This window comes from Cololabis saira, chromosome 8 (genome assembly GCF_033807715.1).
Source record: "Cololabis saira isolate AMF1-May2022 chromosome 8, fColSai1.1, whole genome shotgun sequence".
NCBI lineage: Eukaryota > Metazoa > Chordata > Actinopteri > Beloniformes > Belonidae > Cololabis > Cololabis saira.
The window spans coordinates 48,009,979-48,032,112 of record NC_084594.1 but is presented as its reverse complement, the minus strand read 5'-3'; the positions used below and the strand labels follow the sequence as shown (position 1 = coordinate 48,032,112).

Genomic DNA, 22,134 nt, shown 5'->3' with positions numbered 1-22,134 from the left:
GTAGTCACTCTGCTGTCGGGAATCTGGGTACGGTTTATGACGGAGCTCTTAAATTGGACAAACAGATTAATGCTGTGTTAAAAAATCAAGCTGTTTTCACCTATGGGTCTTTGCTAAGATGAGCCCTATATCTCCGCACAGGATTTAGGAAATATAATTCACGCTTTTGTTACATCATGTTTAGACTACTGTAATGTGCTGTCTGTTGGTTTAACTCAATGTTCTCTGCAACATCTGCAATTGGTTCATAATCCGGCAGCTCAGTGCAGGGTTGGTAGAGGGAGCAACGCCCAGACTGACTTAGATAGGAGCACTGGGGGATAAAATGGGGAAAAAAATCGGCATAAAAAAAATAATAATAATATATATATATATATATATATATATATATATATATATATATATATATATATACCGTATTTTCTGGACTATAAGCTGCTACTTTTTTCATAGGTTTTCAACCATGCGGCTTATACAAAGGTTTTTCTATTCTGTGGATTTTTCTTCCACGGCTCGGGGCGCTCTAACCAGAATTAGAATCAAAACTAAGACTAAATAAATGCAAAGAAGAATACACTACTTCTTCTTTAGCAGATAGAAGTAGGTAGAAGCAGATTTCAAACAGATAAATAGATAAATAAATAGCAGTTATTTTCTTTTGGTTCTGTCCCGTTTTAATCAGCAAAGTTGCTGCCGTGTTAAAAGAAAGGATCTATTTGGGTACATAGATGTACATCATTTACAGTTCAAAATCCTTCTGTACATGTAGTAAATATCTAATCTAACAACATAAATATCTGCGGCTTGCATATCCTTTTTTTTTAAATAGAGCGGGTGCGGCTTATAGTCCAGAAAATACGGTATATATATATATATATATATATATATATATATATATATATATATATATATATATATATATATATATATATATATATATATATATTTATTTTTTTTTTAAATCAATACTTGTATATTGATAAAATATCGATATATCGATATTTTTAACCCACCCCTAACTGTGACCATATAACTTCAGTCTTGGCATCCCTCCAATGGCTTCCCATCCAATTCTGAAATGATTTTGAGATTTTATTGTAGACTTAAAAGTTTTAAATGGCATCTCCATGTTTTTTCTCTTCAAACACACTGGGCCAACTGAACCGTTGATTGCTTAGCTCTGTTTTGGGGGGTTAACCCATTGCCAAACACCCGTGTGATGTGTGTGCTTTCGCCTGCAGCTGAAGGTTAGCTGCATATTTGTGTTAACAGGGTATAAGTTACTTTGACAAAAGAAATGTATCAAGCTACAGACCAATTTTAATTATATTCACTGTTACTTTGGAAAATGACATTATTAATTAAACACAGACATTGCTTAAATATGAAAAACAGAAAAATAAGTATACTGCATCATTCAAATCAGTAGGGTGATTAGAGTGCAGAAACACAAACACACATTTACACACGCATGTAGTTTGTTGAGCCTTTGGCGACTTTGATTTCAGCCCAGTGATTTCATTGGTGTTGTTTCTCTTATAAGTCTGACCCTCTTTGTTAAATGGAAATATCATGCAACAATAACATATGAGTCAGTGACAATAAGTCAAGCACTATTCAGCCTAAAAACGCTTGATTAAATGTTTGAGGTAAAATCATCATGTCAGCCTCCTTTTAAACACCTTGGTGACAAAATTCTAACTGACAGTGCAACTGGCAATTATCTAGCATGTTGAATTAGCTCCAGATCCGTCTAACGGAGGGCAAATGGAGTCCAAACTGGTTTTCTGGTCGGATGTGCAATAACAATTAAAAAGTCAAATTTTGATAGATTCCTTCTGTTCATTTGCTTTTAGGACTCTGAGGGAAAATATTGTAAGATTAAAAATATTTCAGATGTTTTTTTTCTGCCAGAAAATAAGAACTTTCACGCTTCTACTTGTACAACATCACTCTTTCAAACAAACACAAACTGGAGGTTTGGGGTTAACACCTTAGTGCGCTGAAACATTTCCATTTGCTCCGTTCCACCTCAAGTTAATCTTTTACAGTGAAGTAACCGCTGTGTTGAGAAGGGACGGGCTGGGAATGGAAAGGTGAGTTTCCTGACACCTGATTCACTAAACTACGACCTCCAAACGTCGGCCTGAAGGATCTCACAGGACAGACAGAATTTATCAAGAGGAAACAATGTGGTTTAAAATACAAACAGAAAAAAGGGGGCAGTTATTTGCTTTAAAGAAACACACACACACACACACACACACACACACACACACACACACACACACACACACACACACACACACACACACACACACACACACACACACACACACACACACACACACACACACACACAATTTACAGGACTGTCTCAGAAAATTTGAATATTGTGATAAAGTTCTTTATTTTCTGTAATGCAATTAAAAAAACAAAAATGTCATACATTCTGGATTCATTACAAATCAACTGAAATATTGCAAGCCTTTTATTATTTTAATATTGCTGATTATGGCTTACAGTTTAAGATTAAGATTCCCAGAATATTCAAATTTTTTGAGATAGGATATTTGAGTTTTCTTAAGCTGTAAACCATGATCAGCAATATTAAAATAATAAAAGGCTTGCAATATTTCAGTTGATTTGTAATGAATCCAGAATGGATGACATTTTTGTTTTTGTAATTGCATTACAGAAAATCACAATATTCTAATTTTTCTGAGACAGTCCTGTATGTGATTTGCTTTGCTTCTTTGCTTTTAACAAAATACAATTATGTGGAACCTGTTACCAAGAAAAATGAAGTTAAATCACTGGGGAAATGAAACCTTGAGAGATGAAAGAGGATTTTGTTACATAAAGTTGAGGAATACAGTTGAAATATTTGAAACCTGTCATTTGAGTTCAGTAAGATGTGACAAATGTACGACCTCCTCAACACACGAGCAAATACCTCATGCTCAGAGAAACGCAGGTTTCTTACCGCGGTGGAGAGTCTGGAGGCCAGCGTCATCTCCAGGTTTCCCTTGAGCCCCAGCAGCGCAGGAACCAGGATGAAAACCTCGGACACCTCCGTGAACACCGTCCAGTGCTGCAATCACCACGAGGAAATACAGTACAATCAGTCACAGAATCTCCATCATATCACTCTTTTAAAGTTAATGCAAAGGACTGGCTTGTTGACTCACAAAGGCGTGAGCACTAGTAGTACTACTACTAGTAGAACTACTACTAGTAGTAGTGCTAGTGGCTCTCTTTAATACAAGCCATTCTTTTACCTGTATTAAGAAGTGAATAAATGTAATTTAAAACTTATGCTAGCCAATTTGGCTGGTTTTAAGATGATTGTACTGTACTTTTATTCATTTGTTTTATTCTATTCTATTTTTGCACTGTATCTGTCTTTGTTGTGATATGTCATGCATATGCATTTGTGTTTATGTCTATTGTGCATTTTTTATTCTATTTAAAAAAAAAGTCTATTAACATCTGGCGATGGGACTACCAATGAAAATTAGCCTTTCGGCTAACTCGGGTACATTTACTTTCTGTAAGGAAACGTTGATCAATGTACACTGTCCCTTTTTAAAAATAAAGAATTATTAATTATTAAAATGAAGTGTCAGAAATACAACATTAACAGAGGGGATGGCACCTTTTCCACCTTAAAAACTCAGAAAGGTACTCACCACTGGTTATATTACTCTTTAGATTATACCATCTTAAATTAAAGGTCGCTGGTCTTCACAGGAACCAACATTTTTGGCCACATTAAAATCTGGCCAAAAATGGTTTCTCCTGATTTTTATATCTACCCTGTGTCTACACCATAAGAACTTATGAAACATGACATATCTGACTGTATATATAAAATATATATAAATATATAATAATAATAATAAAATATATAATATATATAAAACCTGGATCCCTGGTCAAAAGTACACATGCTGGTAAGGAATTTGATTTAGTCATGCATCAAAACATCAATAGTAAACCTATTTGAAGGTTAACTCTGAACTTTGTGTAAAAATGTTGTACAAATTGCATAATATGCTCCAATTTGATTCTTGGGTTATGATGACCAGCAAACCCTCATCCACAGCGCTGACCAACGTCAGCACCAATTAATAAGTTCATGTTTTTCCTCAGTTCATAAAAAAAAAAACCTTCTTAATCATGTTTTAAATAAACATTTATAAAACACAACAACACATTTAAAGCAGCAAAATTGGGAGACTTTATGGTCAGTCTATGGTTTGTCATAATAATGTACAAAAATGATTTAAAACAAAACAAAACTACATAAACAACATAGATTTGTTTTTCTCCATATTTTTCAACCTGAATTCAAAATGTCTATAAATGAATCACAGAAATCATTCAGTTGTCTTCGTTGATTTACGGAAGCCTATAAAAATACAATACTAAAACTTCAACTTTTTGCTTAATATGTTGTTTAAATCAGCAGATGATTTTCTCTTCCTCATTTTAGATGTAATTTCACATCAGTCAAACAGGCAGCAGTTATTGATTCCTCTGTGAATGCAGACTGAATAGCCTTCAAACCCAAGTGTGTCCCAAATTAATACACAGAGCAAAAAAAAAAGACTCAAAAAGAAAAATATTGAAATAAAACAAAATTTTAAAAGATTGACAACACACGAATGAAGATTGCAAGGAAATGTAAATATTAATACAAATTGCAATAAAAATAAGAAATGAAAAGTACAAAAAAAACAACCAAAGAACACTTAAATACAATTAAAATAATAACAATAATTAAAATAAAATTGAATTTGACATAAACTCTATGGAGTTTATGGAACGTCCAATAGTAACGTCCAAAGGACGTCTATTTAAGGGCTAATACTAATCCAAATGTGGTCAATTTCCCATCAGGGATTAATAAAGTATTTTGCATTGATTTGAATTGTGGATGTCTGTCCTACATATTTGATTGTCTCATATACCATGGAGTGTATAAAAGAAGGTTTATACAGTACCATGAAATCTTCTTCTGAAACTCATTTCCCCACAATTGTTTTTCTAAATAAATAAATAAAAACAATTATAAATTGATGAATCAATTAATTTAAATAATCTGAAAAAACTGGAACATGTAAAATATACTAAAAAATAATTAATATCTACCAAATCATTTATTTTCATACTCGTTATTAATGTAGATAACAACAACAATGTTGGTATTTGTCTCAAATAACAGAAAGTACTTTGTGTCAATAGGTAACTTTATATCCGAGCAGATAAGAATCACATGTGGAGTTCCCCAAGGTTCCATCCTAGGACTTCTTCTGTTTAACATCTACAGTACATGCTCCCACTGACACAGATTATAAAGAACAACTAAATAAACCACCATAGCTATGCCGATGATACGCAGATATATATTACAATGTCACCGGGAGACTGAGGCCTGTACAGGCTCTTGGTAAATGCATTGAGGAAATTAATGACTGGATGTGCGACAACTTTCTCCAATTAAACAAAAACAAAACTGAGGTAATTGTCTTTGGAGCCAAAGAGAAATAATTACAGGTCACCACAGAACTTCAATCTACACACCTAAAAACCACCAACCAGACCAGAAATCGGGTTGTAGTGATGGACTCAGACCCTCAGTTTGGAAAAGCACATTCATGCAATAAAAAAGGTCAGCCTACTAACACCTTATGAATATATCAAGGTTAAAACATCTGATGTCTCAGCAGGACCTGGAAAAATGACTCCATGCGTTCATCTTTAGTAGCTTGATTATTGCAACAGCATATTTACAGGTCTACCTAAAAAAAAAAGTAAGTTAGACAACTGCAGGTCATTCAGAACTCAGCTGCTGGAGTCCTCAGTAAGACCAACAAAGTGGACCTCATCAGTCCCCATCAGTCCAGCTGAGGTCTCCACACCCGTCCCCTGTCCATCAGAGGACAGACTTTAAAGTTCTGATGCTGGTCTATAATGGTCTGAATGGTCCAGGACCAAAATACATCAGTGACCTCCTGATGAACCTTCCACACCCATTAGAACATCAGAACCGGACATGGAGAAGCTGCGTTCAGCTTCTATGCTCCACATGTCTGGAACAAACTCCCAGAATCCTCAGATCAGCTGAAACACCCCAGGTTGAAGACACGTGTGCGGCTACTTTGAATAACTACTACTGTCTTTATTGATTGCACTTTTTTTCTTTCCATTTGTTTACATTTCCCCCTCCTTGAACCGCCACCTTACTGTGGTGGAGGGTTTGTGTGCCCGAGTGATCCTAGGAGCTATGTTGTCTGGGGCATTACGCCCCTGGTAGGGACTCCCATGGCAAACAGGTCCTAGGTGACGGGCCAGACTAAGAGCGGTTCACAAGCCTATAATGAAGAAGAAAACAGTGAGGACCGTCACGTCGCCCGGATCGGCGTCACCGGGGCCCCTCCCTGGAGCCAGGCCTGGGGTTGGGGCTCGTTGGCGAGCGCCTGGTGGCCGGGTCTTTGCCCGTGGGACCCGGCCAGGCTTAGACCGAACCGGCGACTTCCCGTAGGCCCACCACCCGCAGGAAGGACCATGGCAGGCCGGTGCCATGTGGACTGGGTAGCAGTCGTGGCAGGGTGCCTCGACGACCCAATCCCTGGACTAAAACCCTCACAGTAGGGACATGGAATTTCACCTTGCTGGGGGGGAAGGAGCCGGAACTTGTGCATGAGGTTGAGAGATACCGGCTAGAGATAGTCGGGCTCACCTCCACACATAGCTTGGGCTCTGGAACCAGCTCCTTGAAAGGGGCTGGACCCTCCACTACTCTGGAGTTGCCCAGGGTGAGAGGCGACAAGCTGGTGTGGGCTTGGTTATAGCCCCTCAGCTCAGTCGCCATGTGTTGGAGTTCACCCCGGTGAACGAGAGGGTCGCTTCCCTGCGCCTTCGGGTCGGGAAAAGAGGTCTCACTCTTGTTTGTGCCTACGGGCCGAACAGCAGTGCAGAGTACCCGGCCTTCTTGGAGTCCCAGGGAGGAGTACTTGATGGTGCTCCAACCGGGGACTCCATTGTTCTACTGGGGGACTTCAACGCTCACGTGGGCAATGACAGTGATACCTGGAGAGGCGTGATTGGGAGGAACGGCCTCCCCGATCTGAACCTGAGCGGTGTTTTGTTGTTGGACTTCTGTGCTAGCCATGGTTTGTCCATAATGAACACCATGTTCAAGCATAAGGGTGTCCATCAGTGCACGTGGCACCAGGACACCCTAGGCCGGAGGTCAATGATCGACTTTGTTGTCGTTTCATCTGACCTTCGGCCGCATGTCTTGGACACTCGGGTGAAGAGAGGGGCTGAGCTGTCAACTGATCACCACCTGGTGGTGAGTTGAATGCGCTGGCAGGGGAGGAGGCTGGACAGACCGGGCAGACCCAAACGGATTGTGAGGGTCTGTTGGGAACGTCTGGCCGAGCCCTCTGTCAGGGTCATCTTCAACTCTCACCTCCGGGAGAGCTTCTCTCAGATCCTGGGGGAGGCGGGGGACATTGAGTCCGAGTGGACCATGTTCTATGCCTCCATTGTCGACGCGGCGGCTTGAAGTTGTGGACACAAGGTCTCCGGTGCCTGGGCTATGTTAGCCTGTGGGACTCCTGATGCAGTAGATGGGTACCGGCAGACCAAGCGAGCCGTGGCTCGGGCGATCCTGAAGGCAAAAACCCCGGTCTGGGAGGAGTTCGGGGAGGCCATGGAGGAAGACTTTCGGTTGGCCTGGAGGAAATTCTGGAGGACCGTTCGGCGCCTCAGAATGGGGAAGCAGTACTCTGCCGGCACCGTTTACGGTGTGGGTGGGGAGCTGTTGACCTCGACTGGGGATATCATCGGACGGTGGAAGGAATACTTGGAGGATCTCCTCAACCCGACTGACATGCCTTCCACTGAGGAAGCAGAGGGTGGGGACTCGGGGACGTGCTCATCCATCACCCAAGCCGAGGTCACTGAGGTAGTTCGTAAGCTCCTCAGTGGGGTGGATGAGATTCGCCCTGAGTATCTCAAGTCTCTGGATGTCGTAGGGCTGTCTTGGAAGTGTCTGGGGTGAAGGAAGTCTGGGCATCTCTGCTGAGGCTGTTGCCCCCGCGACCCGGGAACGGATAAGCGGCGGACGATGGATGGATGGATGGATGTTTACATTTAGACTCGTGCTTTTTATTTTCTGCTATGTGATTATGTCATAGTGTCTCTGTAAATAAATTTCAATCACCTTGTTGAATTGTTCAAATACAAATAACTTGCCTTTATAGGGCAGTCAATAAAATACTAGATTTTTTTTAAATTCCAACTCCACAGGGTTATTGGAGAATATTAAAGGACCTCTATTACCTTTGTAACTTTTTTTTGTAATAATGACAGTATGTGTAGTTCTACTGAAGTTACCAAATATGGTCACTTGAACTGTAAAGGATTAGGGCTTTGACATTTGTCATTTATATTCCGTTTCTCCAGCACCGTGATGGTTTGAGACGTACGGCTCCTTAAACCTGCACTTTCTTCATCTGGGTGACCCTTATTGAAACAGGAGAACTTGTTTGTGTTGAACATGTTACCTTTCTTAAGTCACCTTTCATGCAGTTTTAGATTTAAAAAAAAATACAAAATTGTCACATAGTCATATACAGTACTTAATTTAGAACCATAAAACTATTAAGTCATATTAAACAAACGCCAGGCTAGACAAGTAGCTTATTTATTTAAAATCAAAAATATATATATATTCAGCAATTATGAATGGCTAATCCAGCAACTCATAAACTTGGGGTTACCCTTGATCACAATGTTTTGTTCAGATCTTTTCAATAGGAAGTAATAATTGGATCTGAGATCTCACAGATATAGCACATTGGAGGCAGTTAGGTCATTTGTAACTCTGACTAATGCTTAGAAACCAGATTTCATCAATTATACCACCAATGTGCAATCAATCAGCAGTGCTAAGATAACCTATTCAAGTATTAATTTGTAAAATAAAAATGTTTTGATAGTTCTGTAATTTGATAAAACACCAGGATCAAGCTAGCTTTTTCAGAAAATATTTATGTACAGTTACGTTTTAGTTTCTAAAGTACAGTATGAGAATGATCTGAATAAATAAAGAGATGTTGGTAAGAAGAACAACCTTAAACAGTCCGGTTGAGATGGGATCCTTCAGACAGGATGATGGCCCCAAAGTAGTTTCTAATTAGTTCAGCCAAATGTGTGACCAGAAGGATGATTTTGTTTGTTTTTCAACAGACAACTTTTATCAGTAAAAACACACATGAAGTTGTGGCTGCTATGCTTGAGGAAACTGAATACATTGTCCTGGTTACTCTCATTTTCACCTACAAGCAGTGAATAATATACAGTATGTTTCGAGCCCTGGAAGACTGACTTTTAGAACATAATTGTATATTAATGAGATTGCCAATGTCATTAATATACAATATTATATATATACAATATACTTTTTTTTTAAGAGTAGTATCAAGAGTGGAATACAGAGGGTTAGGAGCACAAGGCAACAGTCAAGCAGACGTTCCAGTTAGGTGGAAAAGATGGGCTTCTCTCAGCATTATTCTGTCATGGTGCAGCAGCAAAATAAAAGAAGAGTCACTCCCTAGATAGTCTTTTTGGACTAAGTGGATTGTGAATCAAATGTTTTGTATGATACTTAAATGTGTCTTATTTGTTAACAAATTAAGAAATTAGCAGAAAAATTGGGTTTTAAGAAAAATCATCACCTTTTCTTTATCTAGGCCATAGGTCACGACATCGGGAACACCGAATGGGTTTTGTCAGAAAAACAATAAAAAAAAAAGAAAATCGCACCCAACAATTACTTATTCTGTACCATCGGGTGTTTTCTGGTTTGGTTCAGATAAGAACTGTAGTTATTATTATAAATAATAACAATTTGGGCAGGTTAGTTTGAGAGAGTTGGAACTGCTGTTTAGCACTTGTAATGGAGTGCAACTTGCTAAAGAGTCAACACATGGCTTTAATTAGATTTATAGTTGGCATGACTGCGCCTGACCCTTGATAACCTCTTTTCTGGCTGTTGACCAGTCCTTTGGAAGTCGATTCCCCAACTCCCGAGGTTTATTACGGTAGTGAAGAGCTGCCTTTATTGGGCTTTGTGCAGTGATAGCAGGTTTGTGGAAGTGAAACTGTTGTTGATGCCGTTGATCCTCCTCCAGTAAAAGTGCTCATTTGTGGAGCTTGTCTCTCAAGCCTCTTGCAAATTACACTTGTAGAATAAAAAAAAATGGACTACCTGATACTGAAGTTGAGTACAAATACTCCTGCGCTGCATTTCTTACACTTACAAACCTTCATTTGAACGTCACTGAGTTGCTCCTAACAGATGTCCAAGACTGATTAAGGGCTGTGGTCGACACATTACTGTGTGTTGTACAGTAGGTGTGGCATAAAACCCTCAGCACGGGTTATACTTCTTACTATCCGCGTAACTGTCATCAGCCAGGCAGAGCCTCGTTCCAAAAGTCCCAGCCACACTCGCTGGCCCTGCCAGCCCAGCAGCCTTGTGAGCACTCTTCTCTCCTTTCATAGCCACATGTTTTTAAGCGTTCTCTCTCACTCTACTTCTGTCTCACTCTCCTATCTCCCTCTTTGAGTCCCCTGTGGTGATATATGTTGTTGTCTCCATGGAACACTGGCCCAGAGCCAGAGAAGCTCTCCCTCCTCATGGCAACCTCGTCTGTTCTGGGAACTCTACTGGATAACCCCAGTACCTCCCAGTACGGACCTATAGGAGCTCTGGTATGTTCCAACTCACCAGGGTCTGGTTGCCCAGTTGAGTAATAAGGCCTCACTTTATTTGTGATCACTGTACTTGCTGTACGAGAAGATGAACCTGTTGGTGTGTACAATCAGTACTCGAGTTGTACAAAAAAATCAGGGGGGATGGTAGATTTTATCATATGGGGACAGATAATCTGTGCTGATTACAAATAATATAATATAATACAAATAATAGCAGTGACCGAAACACCTGCAGAAATACTGCAGGAATGACATAGCAGCAGTTAAATGCAGCCTTCTGTAAGCTTTAAATATCCACTGGGCTTACATCAAATACATCAAAACACAACAATAAAAAACACTTTTCTGAACTTATCAATATGACTCTGTCCTTCACAGGATAAGTAAAATGGATCACTGATAAAAATCACAATCTTAACAAGAATATTTGTCTTATTTCTAGGTAAAATGTCTCATTTTAGTAAAAAAAATCTTATTACACAAAAAAAAAACAATTTTCACCTGTTTCAAGTAGATTTTCACTTGAAATAAGTAGAAAAATCTGCCAGTGGAACAAGATTTTTTTGCTTGTAATAAGAAGATAAATCTTGATAAATCTCTATAGCTGGCATTTGAAACAAGCGGATTTCAGATATTGTTTTAATAGCCATGAAAGGTCATAAAACTGGCAGATTTTCCTACTTATTTCAAGTGAAAATGTACTTGAAACAGGTGAAAATTGTCAAATAAGTTATTTTTCTGATGTTATTTTTCTGGTTGTAGCAAGCTCGTTGCCACTGGGGCCGACCGACAGGACAGAGGACACAGGATTTTGTGCAGGAACCGGTTTATTCACTCTCACTGCAGACACATGTGTACCAACACCTTCAGCAGAGACCCCTAGCTGCTGTGCAGCCACTCCTTATGTAGCCAGGCAGGGTGGAGAGGTTGATGGGGCCACCCTGCCACACTGGTGATGACTCTTAATGTTGAAATAGCAGTAAAACCACATTCATTGATGAAATGACATAAGGGATGGAAAGGGGGGATGGCAGTTTTACAGGAGGGGATGATTGGGACCGTTTTTATTTCAGGGGGGGATGATTTGGACCATTTTTATTTCAGGGGGGATGATTTGGACCGTTTTTATTTCAGGGGGGATGATTTGGACCGTTTTTATTTCAGGGGGGATGATTTGGACCGTTTTTATTTCAGGGGGGATGATTTGGACCGTTTTTATTTCAGGGGGGATGATTTGGACCGTTTTTATTTCAGGGGGGGTGATTTGGACCGTTTTTATTTCAGGGGGGATGATTTGGACCATTTTTATTTCAGGGGGGGATGATTTGGACCGTTTTTATTTCAGGGGGGGATGATTTGGACCGTTTTTATTTCAGGGGGGGATGATTTGGACCGTTTTTATTTCAGGGGGGGATGATTTGGACCGTTTTTATTTCAGGGGGGGTGATTTGGACCGTTTTTATTTCAGGGGGGATGATTTGGACCATTTTTATTTCAGGAGGGGAGGATTTGGACCGTTTTTATTTCAGGGGGGATGATTTGGACCGTTTTTATTTCAGGGGGGGATGATTTGGACCATTTTTATTTCAGGGGGGGATGATTTGGACTGTTTTTATTTCAGGGGGGGGGGGGGTGCCATCCCCCCTCATCCCCCCTCAACTCCAGTACTGGGTACAATCACATCCTCTCCAGCACTGACACCTCTCCAAATTGAATACATTTCATCTTACTGGCCCTACAACACGGACGGTACAGTTAAGGTCTGGTAGTTTCAACCATCTCTATAACAACCATCAGACCGGAGCTGTTTGCATCCAGTGTGTGGATGAACATGGTCTAAAACTTGAGCTTTCTGAGCAGAGTAAGAACAAATACACTTTTTAGAATCCTTGACAGAGTGAAGGATAAGCCAGGACTTGTAAAAGCACAACCGTACTCTAACCTGCCATTTTCTTCTCTTTCTATTGCTGGCATTTCAAACAAGCAGATTTCAGATATTGTTTTAATAGCCATGATTATATAAAGGTCATAAAACTAAAAGCTGAATTAGTGAAATGGGAGGAGCAACTGGATAGTTAATTAAAATGTTTCGGTAAACATTAAAATCAGTCTTTTTTTAATGGAAGTATGAAAAAGAAAATTGTAAAAACAGAATACGGTTGTGTGTGTGGAAGAAGGAGCTGATTTAACATTGCCTGACAGAGCCATCGTATGAAGCCAGTCTTCAGACAGACAATTTAGTTCGTAGGAATTAAGCCCACATTCTGGTTTCCCAGGCAAGTGGATATGGTTGGACAAAAATAATATCTTGTGGCCAGAAAAGTGTTGGCTGGTAAACTTTTGTCTGGACGTAGATTTCTTGTTTGCTGGTGCTGGTATTTTTAGACTGTTTTTGAGGTTGAAACTGTATTCGGTAGTTTTGGCCTACACCAGAGCTGTGGACAGACGGCTAGACTCTAAGGCAGAAATACACACATATGATTATCTTTTTTCTTTTTTCTGGACCTGTTTTCGTGATTGAAAATGTAACAATTTTCGATTGGACATTGTCTCTGGTGTTCCAGAGAGAGTTCTTGCCACATGGCTTTTACAAACACATGGAATCTTGGGCCTAACTGAGCTGGTCACCCATGGAGTCCCAAGTTTGTAGATGGGTCAAAGACGTGATGCTTACTTTTTCTGTCCGATGGAACTTTTTACCTAATAATAAACATAAAAATGAATAAAAAATATAACATGTATGTCTAACACGTTCCTTCTACATGTGCCCACTCTTATTTTATTTAAACATGTTGGTTATTGGTCATTTTCTGCCATCTGAAGTGTGAAAACATCATTTGGGGTGACCGTCCGGCCTTGACAACTGGTTTTAAATCACATTAAAACAATTTAAAAATAATGCTTGCCCTATTGGGCATACTTTCAAACTTGTTTTAGATTTATTGACAAAGTTATGGAACATTTGTACACGCATTTCAATCATAATACACAAACTAATCTTGTCCGAATATGTTCATTGTCTGAACTATCATCCGGGGTGACCATGAAAAAAATACAATTGGGGGACTTTTATATTGACAATCATCTCAAAGAGGATGTTGCATCAGCCAGTTACTCCATGAGGGTCCCAGAGAGACAACCTGCAGGTCAGTAGTCTCTCTCTCCTTTACAAATAAATCCTCTTTCTAACTGCTGCAGTGTATACGTCACATTTTGATATCATGTGGGGTGACCACCCTAAAACTGTAAATAATTCGTTTTATTTGCAAATCTATATTTTGAAGGTAAATTTGTTAGTGATATGTGGTGAGAAGTAGCTAGCTTAGATCCTATAGCTAACTGTTAGCCTGTTATATTTGATTAAACTTGAAAGCATCATGTGGGGTGACCACCTGTCATGTGGGGTAACCAACAAATGGCAATTCTGTATCAAATTCAAAATTGAATGTCTATCAGTTTTGGTTCAAATATAAATGATTGGTATAGCATGCATAAGTGGATACACCTTGTACACATTTTAAATCAGTTTTATGAATTTTAGAGTAAGTAAGAGGGTGACACTGCCATTATGGATAGAATGTATTTAAAAATGGTTTTCAAAAAATGAAAGGAAAAATGTGTCTATCTTTCTTGAACAGTTAATTTAATTACTGATACTTATTAAAATATAAATTTTGTTGTGGAAATCTATTAATTTTGAGATAAATGGTCACCCCAAATGACGGTTTAAAGGTTTAAAAACACTAAAATACCTTTGTTTGAAGTTTTCACATACATGTATGTGTACACTACATTTCAAATGTTTGGAAAATGGCCAAAAATATCTTTATTTTAAGTATTTTCAAAATGGGCTACTCAAAGGCCTTATACGTCTTTGACCCAGATACAGCAGAGACAAACATATACAGGACTGTCTCAGAAAATTAGAATATTGTGATAAAGTTCTTTATTTTCTGTAATGCAATTAAAAAAAACAAAAATGTCATACATTCTGGATTCATTACAAATCAACTGAAATATTGCAAGCCTTTTATTATTTTAATATTGCTGATCATGGTTTACAGTTTTAAGATTCCCAGAATATTCTAATTTTTTGAGATAGGATATTTGAGTTTTCTTAAGCTGTAAGCCATGATCAGCAATATTAAAATAATAATAAAAGGCTTGCAATATTTCAGTTGATTTGTAATGAATCCAGAATGTATGACATTTTTGTTTTTGTAATTGCATTACAGAAAATCACAATATTCTAATTTTTCTGAGACAGTCCTGTAGTTTTAGTTAATTCTCCTGCAAAGCCACAAAGCACAACCAGGGAAATGTCTCGCTTCTCTGTACCAGCCAGGGCAGTTTTATCTTGGCCGGACTTTCGTGGAAATGTCTCCAGAGTCTTTGTTTGCAGTATGTACAGTACATGGTCAAAATGACCACTGCAAAAGAGGTCACATTTCAAAGGGACCTCATCAAAAGTGACAAAAGGGTCATACACACATTAAAATCTAAACTCTGGCAACAAAGTCAAATTAAAGGTCCTGTCAGGTTGCATCTTTGACGCTCCGTTTAACAGAGGAACACAAGGCAGTGAGAGTCAGAGAGGGAAGGATATAGAGACTGAGCTGGAGTTAGACAATTACCCTCCTGCAAGGACAGGAGGGATTAGCTGAGTTAGCTTTTCACAGCATCTTGGGGAGGGAATTAGGCACTCAGGAAGCCTGCTAGATGCTCAGACCAGCTCACTGGAACAATCATTTCAGACAAGCTTCACCTGGCATCTCAGTGTCAGCACTTTTTACACTTTTGCCCACATGCACAATGTAGCAGACTGGTCGAGCAATATAAAGTCGTACAGGCAGAGTAAAGACCCTTTGACCTTACATTTCTGCAGTTCTGGTTGAGTACCCAACCACACAGTAATGAAGAGTTTGATATCCAACGGTATTTAACTTTCTCTTGGACTGGAACTCCGCTGCAGTGTGCTGGTGCTGCTGCAGGTGCTCAAGAAAGTTAAACATATTCCACTGCCTCTCCCCCTCCTCTTTCTTCTCACTTTCTGAGGGTCCACAATGTTGGCATCAGTATGCGTGTACACAATGTTCTGGTCCCCTGGCAGGCTGAGACCTCCAGCATTATCTGCATTACAAGCTTACTGAAGAAATGTGACCTGTAACAACGACTTCCACTTGCATTTTCTTGAACTCGTTTAGATATGCTTAGAGCAAAACATCAAAACATGCATTGAGTGAACTGGGAAATAAAATGCTGCATTAAGTTATTTGTGTTTTTCTATTTACACACTGACCAGCTCCTCTCTGGATGTGTGCTGCACTACAATAAACACCTGCCGCGCAAGTCAGATTTCAAATATATACAACATTTTGTTTACCACAACATGCCAGCCTGGAGACAGTCATGCTGTCAAATATAAAAAAGATTATGGAAATGAGAGACACCCTCATGAGAGACAACCGCCCTGTCAACATTTCAGTATTAGATAAGCCATCAGCACAGTGACGGATGTATGCCAAGCTGAACAAGTCTAGCCAGACCAGTTCATTCACAAGTTTCAAGGGAACATCCTCCTCACAAGGATACTCGCTGCACCTGTTTAACTTCCAATACTGGAAAACATTTCCTTGTAGCCAGTGTTTCCATACGTGTTGTTTTTTTTCAACACAAGAGCCTCATCTACTGCATTTCAGGAATGCATAACAGAAAAACATCCATGCGTGGCTTCTTATATAGAGGGAATGTGCATGACGTCACAGATGGAACTTCACAGCGGGTTAGACCCACTGAGTGTCAGAAAGACTGAGTGTCAGAAAGACTGAGTGGCAGCGTAAACTTTCAGTTTGAGCAACTGGAAAACATCTAAAATGGGAAAAAGCTGTTGTGGGATCGACTGTACTCATAGATTTAGCAAGAGATCAGAGTTATCGTTTTACAGACTGCCGAAAAATAAGCTTAAGAGAGACAAATGGATCGCTGCAAATCACAGAAACAACTGGATTCCAGACACCGAAACGTGGATTTGTGGTTCCCATTTTGTATCAGGTAATGTTGGATTTTTGGGTAGCTAACGTTAAACGGTCAAATCATAAAGTTCGGTGTCCTCATCACTTTAATTTCTACAACAAATCATGCCTTGAAGTCGGACCAAGCGTCAAGACTTTTGTAAGCCTTCAAGCTTTGCTTCGTGTATTTCCCCTGCGTAGAAATTAAGTACATAAAAATATCAGGAAAACTGGATTCGTGGCCAAATATTAATGTCCATGGACCACTGGTTATTGGTAACTGTACCAAATATTAATGTCCATGGACCACTGGTTCTTGGTAACTGTACCAAATATTAATGTCCATGGACCACTGGTTCTTGGTAACTGTACCAAATATTAATGTCCATGGACCACTGGTTCTTGGGGTAACTGTGCCAAATATTAATGTCCATGGACCACTGGTTCTTGGTAACTGTACCAAATATTAATGTCCATGGACCACTGGTTCTTGGTAACTGTACCAAATATTAATGTCCATGGACCACTGGTTCTTGGTAACTGTACCAAATATTAATGTCCATGGACCACTGGTTCTTGGGGTAACTGTACGGGTCACTGTCAAGTCCAACTGCCTTTAATTTAAGCCCATAATTAGCTGTTATCCCGTCTTCTCCACTAGTTGCAGGTGTTTTTACCACTCAGTGTGAGTAAGGCGGCTGGTCCAGTGGGGAAGTGACGTCAATGCAAACCCTCTATAGACTAACTCATTTGAAGTTATTCTAATTGGATGTTCTCATTTTGTACATATAGGGTGTGTGTTATGGCTACACTACATGTGACGATCACTCACCTGGACGATATCAAGAACCATTCCCGCTGCCACTGTCCCAAACCCGGCCAGCAGGAAAGGGACCACCACCTGCAGGCCGATGGAGAAGGAGGTCTCCTTGAGAGGTGCCGGTGGCTCCGGGCTCCGGTCCGTGCTGGTGTCGTCGCTCTCGTTGCACTGGCTTGCATTCTCCAGGAGAGCATCCTCTTCTCGCTGACCTTTGGCATTGGCCCGACAATCCATCACTGCCACAATCTCTGACCTCTCCTCGTCGTCTCCGGTCTCATTGACCCTCTCTGGGAACGGTGTCACCTCGGTGAGCTCCAGCTCCCCCCCAGTCCCCGGGCTCACCTCTCCAGGGCCGTTGGTGAGGATCACCGGGTGGACAGAGCAGTTTGAATTTAGGAAGGCCGGGGGGAGGGGTCCTCCCTCTTTCTTCATCTCAATGGCCCCTGAGGACATGCTGATGCTGTCGGGGAGTTTGTCTTGTTCTTTCGACCAAAGTACCATGCGGAAGCCTTTAGTAGACAGTGGATTTGACAAGATCGGGGTCAATGTACCTTGGCTTAATGGTTTTGGCAAATGAAAATAGAACTGGCCGTGTGGTCTGGTTTTGAACCCGTCCAGTGCAACTGATTTATCCCATTAAAGAGGCTAACAGAGACTGAGGGTTGAAGACAACAGGAAAAAGGCAAATGCAGCCGTGTGTCTGCAGAGGCCGTGTTCCTCTCGATGCTTGGGGAGCAGGTCCAATATGTTCTCCATTCACTGCAGGGTGCTAAGAGTAGACCAGAAAAAATAAGGCATATTGGGTTGAAAGCTTTCAGAGAAAGGAAGTCAGTGGCCTCTGGGACTCACCTCAGAAACTCCTCAAGTAAGACTGAAGTAGCCAGACTGCAACACATACTGGCCAGTCCACTGCTGGGGTGAGACTGGTTGGTGCACGGGGCTGGGGATGTCTCACCTTACACCACGTGCCTGCTGATACGTTTTCAAATGAGATATTTAAAGATATGCTGTTAGAGGATTGAATTACCTGCTACAGACAAGAACCTCGCCAACCAGAGTGGGAACAGAACACATTCATAAATTATTTATTCATCGCATATAGAAAAATGTCAGAAATTCAAATATACATATATAAATAAAACACAATTCAAGTAAAATAAACTGTAAAATTACTGTAAAAAAAAAATCAAATGAGTAACTGTACTTTCAGGTTTTAAAGACAGCTCCATTTTGAATATAATAGAAAATATATACATAATTGGCACAATCTAGCAAATGGCCGATAGATAGATAGATAGATAGATAGATAGATAGATAGATAGATAGATAGATAGATAGATAGATAGATAGATAGATAGATAGATAGATAGATAGATAGATAGATAGATAGATAGATAGATAGATAGATCCCAAGTTCTTTGAGTAATACTCGTGATTTTATAATATTCAAAGCTCCACTTCTCTACTGACATTGCAGTAGCATTACTGTAAATAAATACGAAATTCTGATTTTAAAAATAGTTTCATCCATCCAAATTTCCTCCAGTCAGCTAAAAATAATCAAGCATTACCAGGAGACCAATCACCTCCTCTAAATACATACACTCACATACACTTTCAGTGACACAACCACTAAAAAACGAATGATTCCTGTTGAACCTTTCAAAATAATCATCTTCATCTTCATCATCAGCTGATAATAAAAGGGATCAATAAAGTTATGCTCGGAATTAAAAACATTCACTCATTCATTGTGAAAATACCTTTTAACTTCAATAACTTTTTAATTTGAACATGATTTTTTATTGGAGGCTGTGTCTGCTGCCGTGCCTCGATATGAGAGCTTTCCAGGTAAAAGGTTAAGACCTATTCTGAAATAAGGAGAACAATAAGGAGAATAATACGATTAAGGAGAAGGCTGGGTGAGCTTTAAATATATCAGAAGACAAAACTATGGAGCCTAAACTTCAGATGATCAACATCCAGCTGCTTTTATTATGAAGGCCAGTTTCCAGGCCTTCATAATAAAAGCTGACTTCGTGCGTCTTTAAGCCTGATTTATGGTTCAGCGTTAAATCGACGGCGTCTCCTACGGCGTAGGTGCGCGTCGCCGCGTACCCTACGCCGTAGGCTCTGCGTTGGTGAACGCGGAACCATAAATCTTCCTTTACTCGGATCGCACGTAACTCCGTCCGCGGAGTTTCCCCGCTGAAACAGCGTCTGTTTAGTAGTCAGGACCAACACCACCCGAACCCAACATGGCAAAGGCGTAAATTAGTGCTCCCTGCTCAATGCTGAATAGACGAGACTCCTGTTCCTTTCTGCTGCAGTGTCACTGCCACGATCACTAGTTACTAACTCATGCAAATGTGTGCGTAAACAGCCCAACTTTGCCTTAAATAAGGTATAAGCTGCCGTGTCACTGTCAGAAACGTGACAGCGTGCACACAGTCACACTGTCACTTACTCACAACCATTCAAACACGGATCAAATATACAGCAAGTTACTTACAGGACTGTCAGAAAATTAGAATATTGTGATAAAGTTATTTTTTTTCTGTAATGCAATTAAAAAAAACAAAAATGTCATACATTCTGGATTCATTACAAATCAACTGAAATATTGCAAGCCTTTTATTATTTTAACATTGCTGATTATGGCTTACAGTTTAAGATTAAGATTCCCAGAATATTCTAATTTTTTGAGATAGGATATTTGAGTTTTCTTAATTTTCTCAGACAGTCCTAACAGCAAGTTACTTACTTACAGCAAGTTAGGGAAAGCGCGTCGGAGTTGTTACCTTTTAGTGTCTGTCCAGAGAGAGAGAGCTGACACGGGCTGGTGATCAGTATGCGCTCCGGGTCTCGCCCAGGGTCTGGCTCCGGGTCTGGCTCCGGGTCTGGATCTAACTCCGGGTCCGGGTCTTGGTCTGACTCCGGGTCCGGGTCTAACTCCGGGTCTGGCTCTGGGTCCGGGTCTGGGTCCGGGTCTAACTCCGGGTCCGAGTCTGGATCTAATTCCGGGTCCGAGTCTAACTCCGGGTCTAACTCCGGGTCTGGGTCTGGGTCTAACTCCGGGTCCGGGTCTAACTCCGGGTCTAACTCCGGGTCTGGCTCTGGGTGCGGGTGTGGCTCCGGGTGTCGCCCCGGGTCTCCGTGCGGCTGCTGCGGGGTTTGGAGCGCTGCTCTGCGGCCAGGACTCCGGTGGCAGCGCCTTATGAGCGGCTCAGCTCCACAGCTGTGTTAATGTTTAATGGTGGCTGATGGTTAAACCCTCCCTCCCTGGGTGTGTGTGCGCCCGTCACACCGCACCCGTCCGGGGGCCCCCGGGGCCCGCCTGCTCGGTGCTCATGTGTGCTGCCCCCGCAGGTCCTGGTCCTCCTGGTCCCGGTCCCCCCGGGTCCCCCCCATCCCCCCGGTCCCCCCGGGTCCCCCCCATCCCCCCGGTCCCTCCGTCCCCCCTGGTCCCCCCGAGTCCCCCCCTTCTCAGCAGAAGGACATGGACCCGCTCACTGCCTCACTTAGGGTTGCCAACTCCCTGAAAAATAAATATTTGAATAATAATAATAATAATAATAATAATAATAATAATAATAATAATAATAATAATAATAATACAAATTAAAATAAAACAAAAATTCCCTGATAAATAAATAAGGGACACCTCATCTGCAGGGCCGGTGAATTTTTTTAGCCCTATTTTTTTGTGAGTGAAACGATTTTTTAACTATTTGACATGAACCTGAATTGAATTAGATGCATATTTTTGAATGCCACGAACACATGGAAAAAATTATTATCCAGCAATTCACTTTAATACAAAATAACAAAATTAACTGAATAAAATAAGTATCTTTCAGAAACAGACAGAAACCTGTCCTGCTTAACTTAAAATTGTATAAATGTATATAAAACAATATAAAGAAAGCAGAACATCCATCCTGTAATAGTGCACATTTTTTGTGCAATAACAAAAGTGCAAACAGAAAGTCTACAATTATAGTAAAACAGAAAAAATAACAGCTCAACGCCATTTTCCATTGGCATTTTATGACTATTTTTTGACTCTCACAGTAATACGGGACAAAGTGCATCCCTTTTCAGCTCAATAGGGGACGGGTACTACTTTATAAATACGGGACGATTACGTTTTTCAAGGGACTGTTGGCAACCCTAGCCTCACTCCCACTCCCCCCGTCCCCTCCGTCCTCACGTGGCAGGGTCAGTCTCTTCCACAAGCCGACTAATTTACAACCAGCTGCTCGGAAAAAAAAAGTTTTAATTTAACTTTAGGCCTAGATTCCCAAATGAATGGACATACACGTAAGTCTGTACAACTAAACTTTGTCTCTAATCCACAAACATGGAGAATACGATTCAGCTTTGCGACTCTAATTCTGGACATCCGGGGGAGGGAAACGGTGCTGAACCCCCCGGGGAGGGGGAAATGGTGCTGGACCCCCCCGGGGAGGGGGAAACGGTGCTGGATCCCCCCGGGGGGGGAAA

At 40.7% G+C, this 22,134-nt stretch overlaps 1 protein-coding gene across 2 annotated transcripts in view; it reads right to left on the bottom strand.

Moving 5' to 3' along the window:
- The window catches only part of slc41a1 (solute carrier family 41 member 1), a 49,963-nt gene extending 29,087 nt beyond the window's left edge, over nucleotides 1-20,876 (bottom strand). The window contains exons 1-4 of one of the 2 annotated variants that reach the window (XM_061728179.1): nucleotides 20,430-20,876; nucleotides 18,478-18,600; nucleotides 17,641-18,397; nucleotides 2,987-3,094 (exon numbers count right to left, since the gene is read on the bottom strand). In XM_061728179.1, the coding sequence (XP_061584163.1) occupies nucleotides 2,987-3,094; nucleotides 17,641-18,129 (597 nt within the window). In that variant the 5' untranslated portion in view covers nucleotides 18,130-18,397; nucleotides 18,478-18,600; nucleotides 20,430-20,876. The remainder of the gene's footprint in view (nucleotides 1-2,986; nucleotides 3,095-17,640; nucleotides 18,398-18,477; nucleotides 18,601-20,429) is intronic. The other variant, XM_061728180.1, reaches the window with a different exon arrangement.
- Between the last annotated feature and the right edge of the window lie 1,258 nt (nucleotides 20,877-22,134).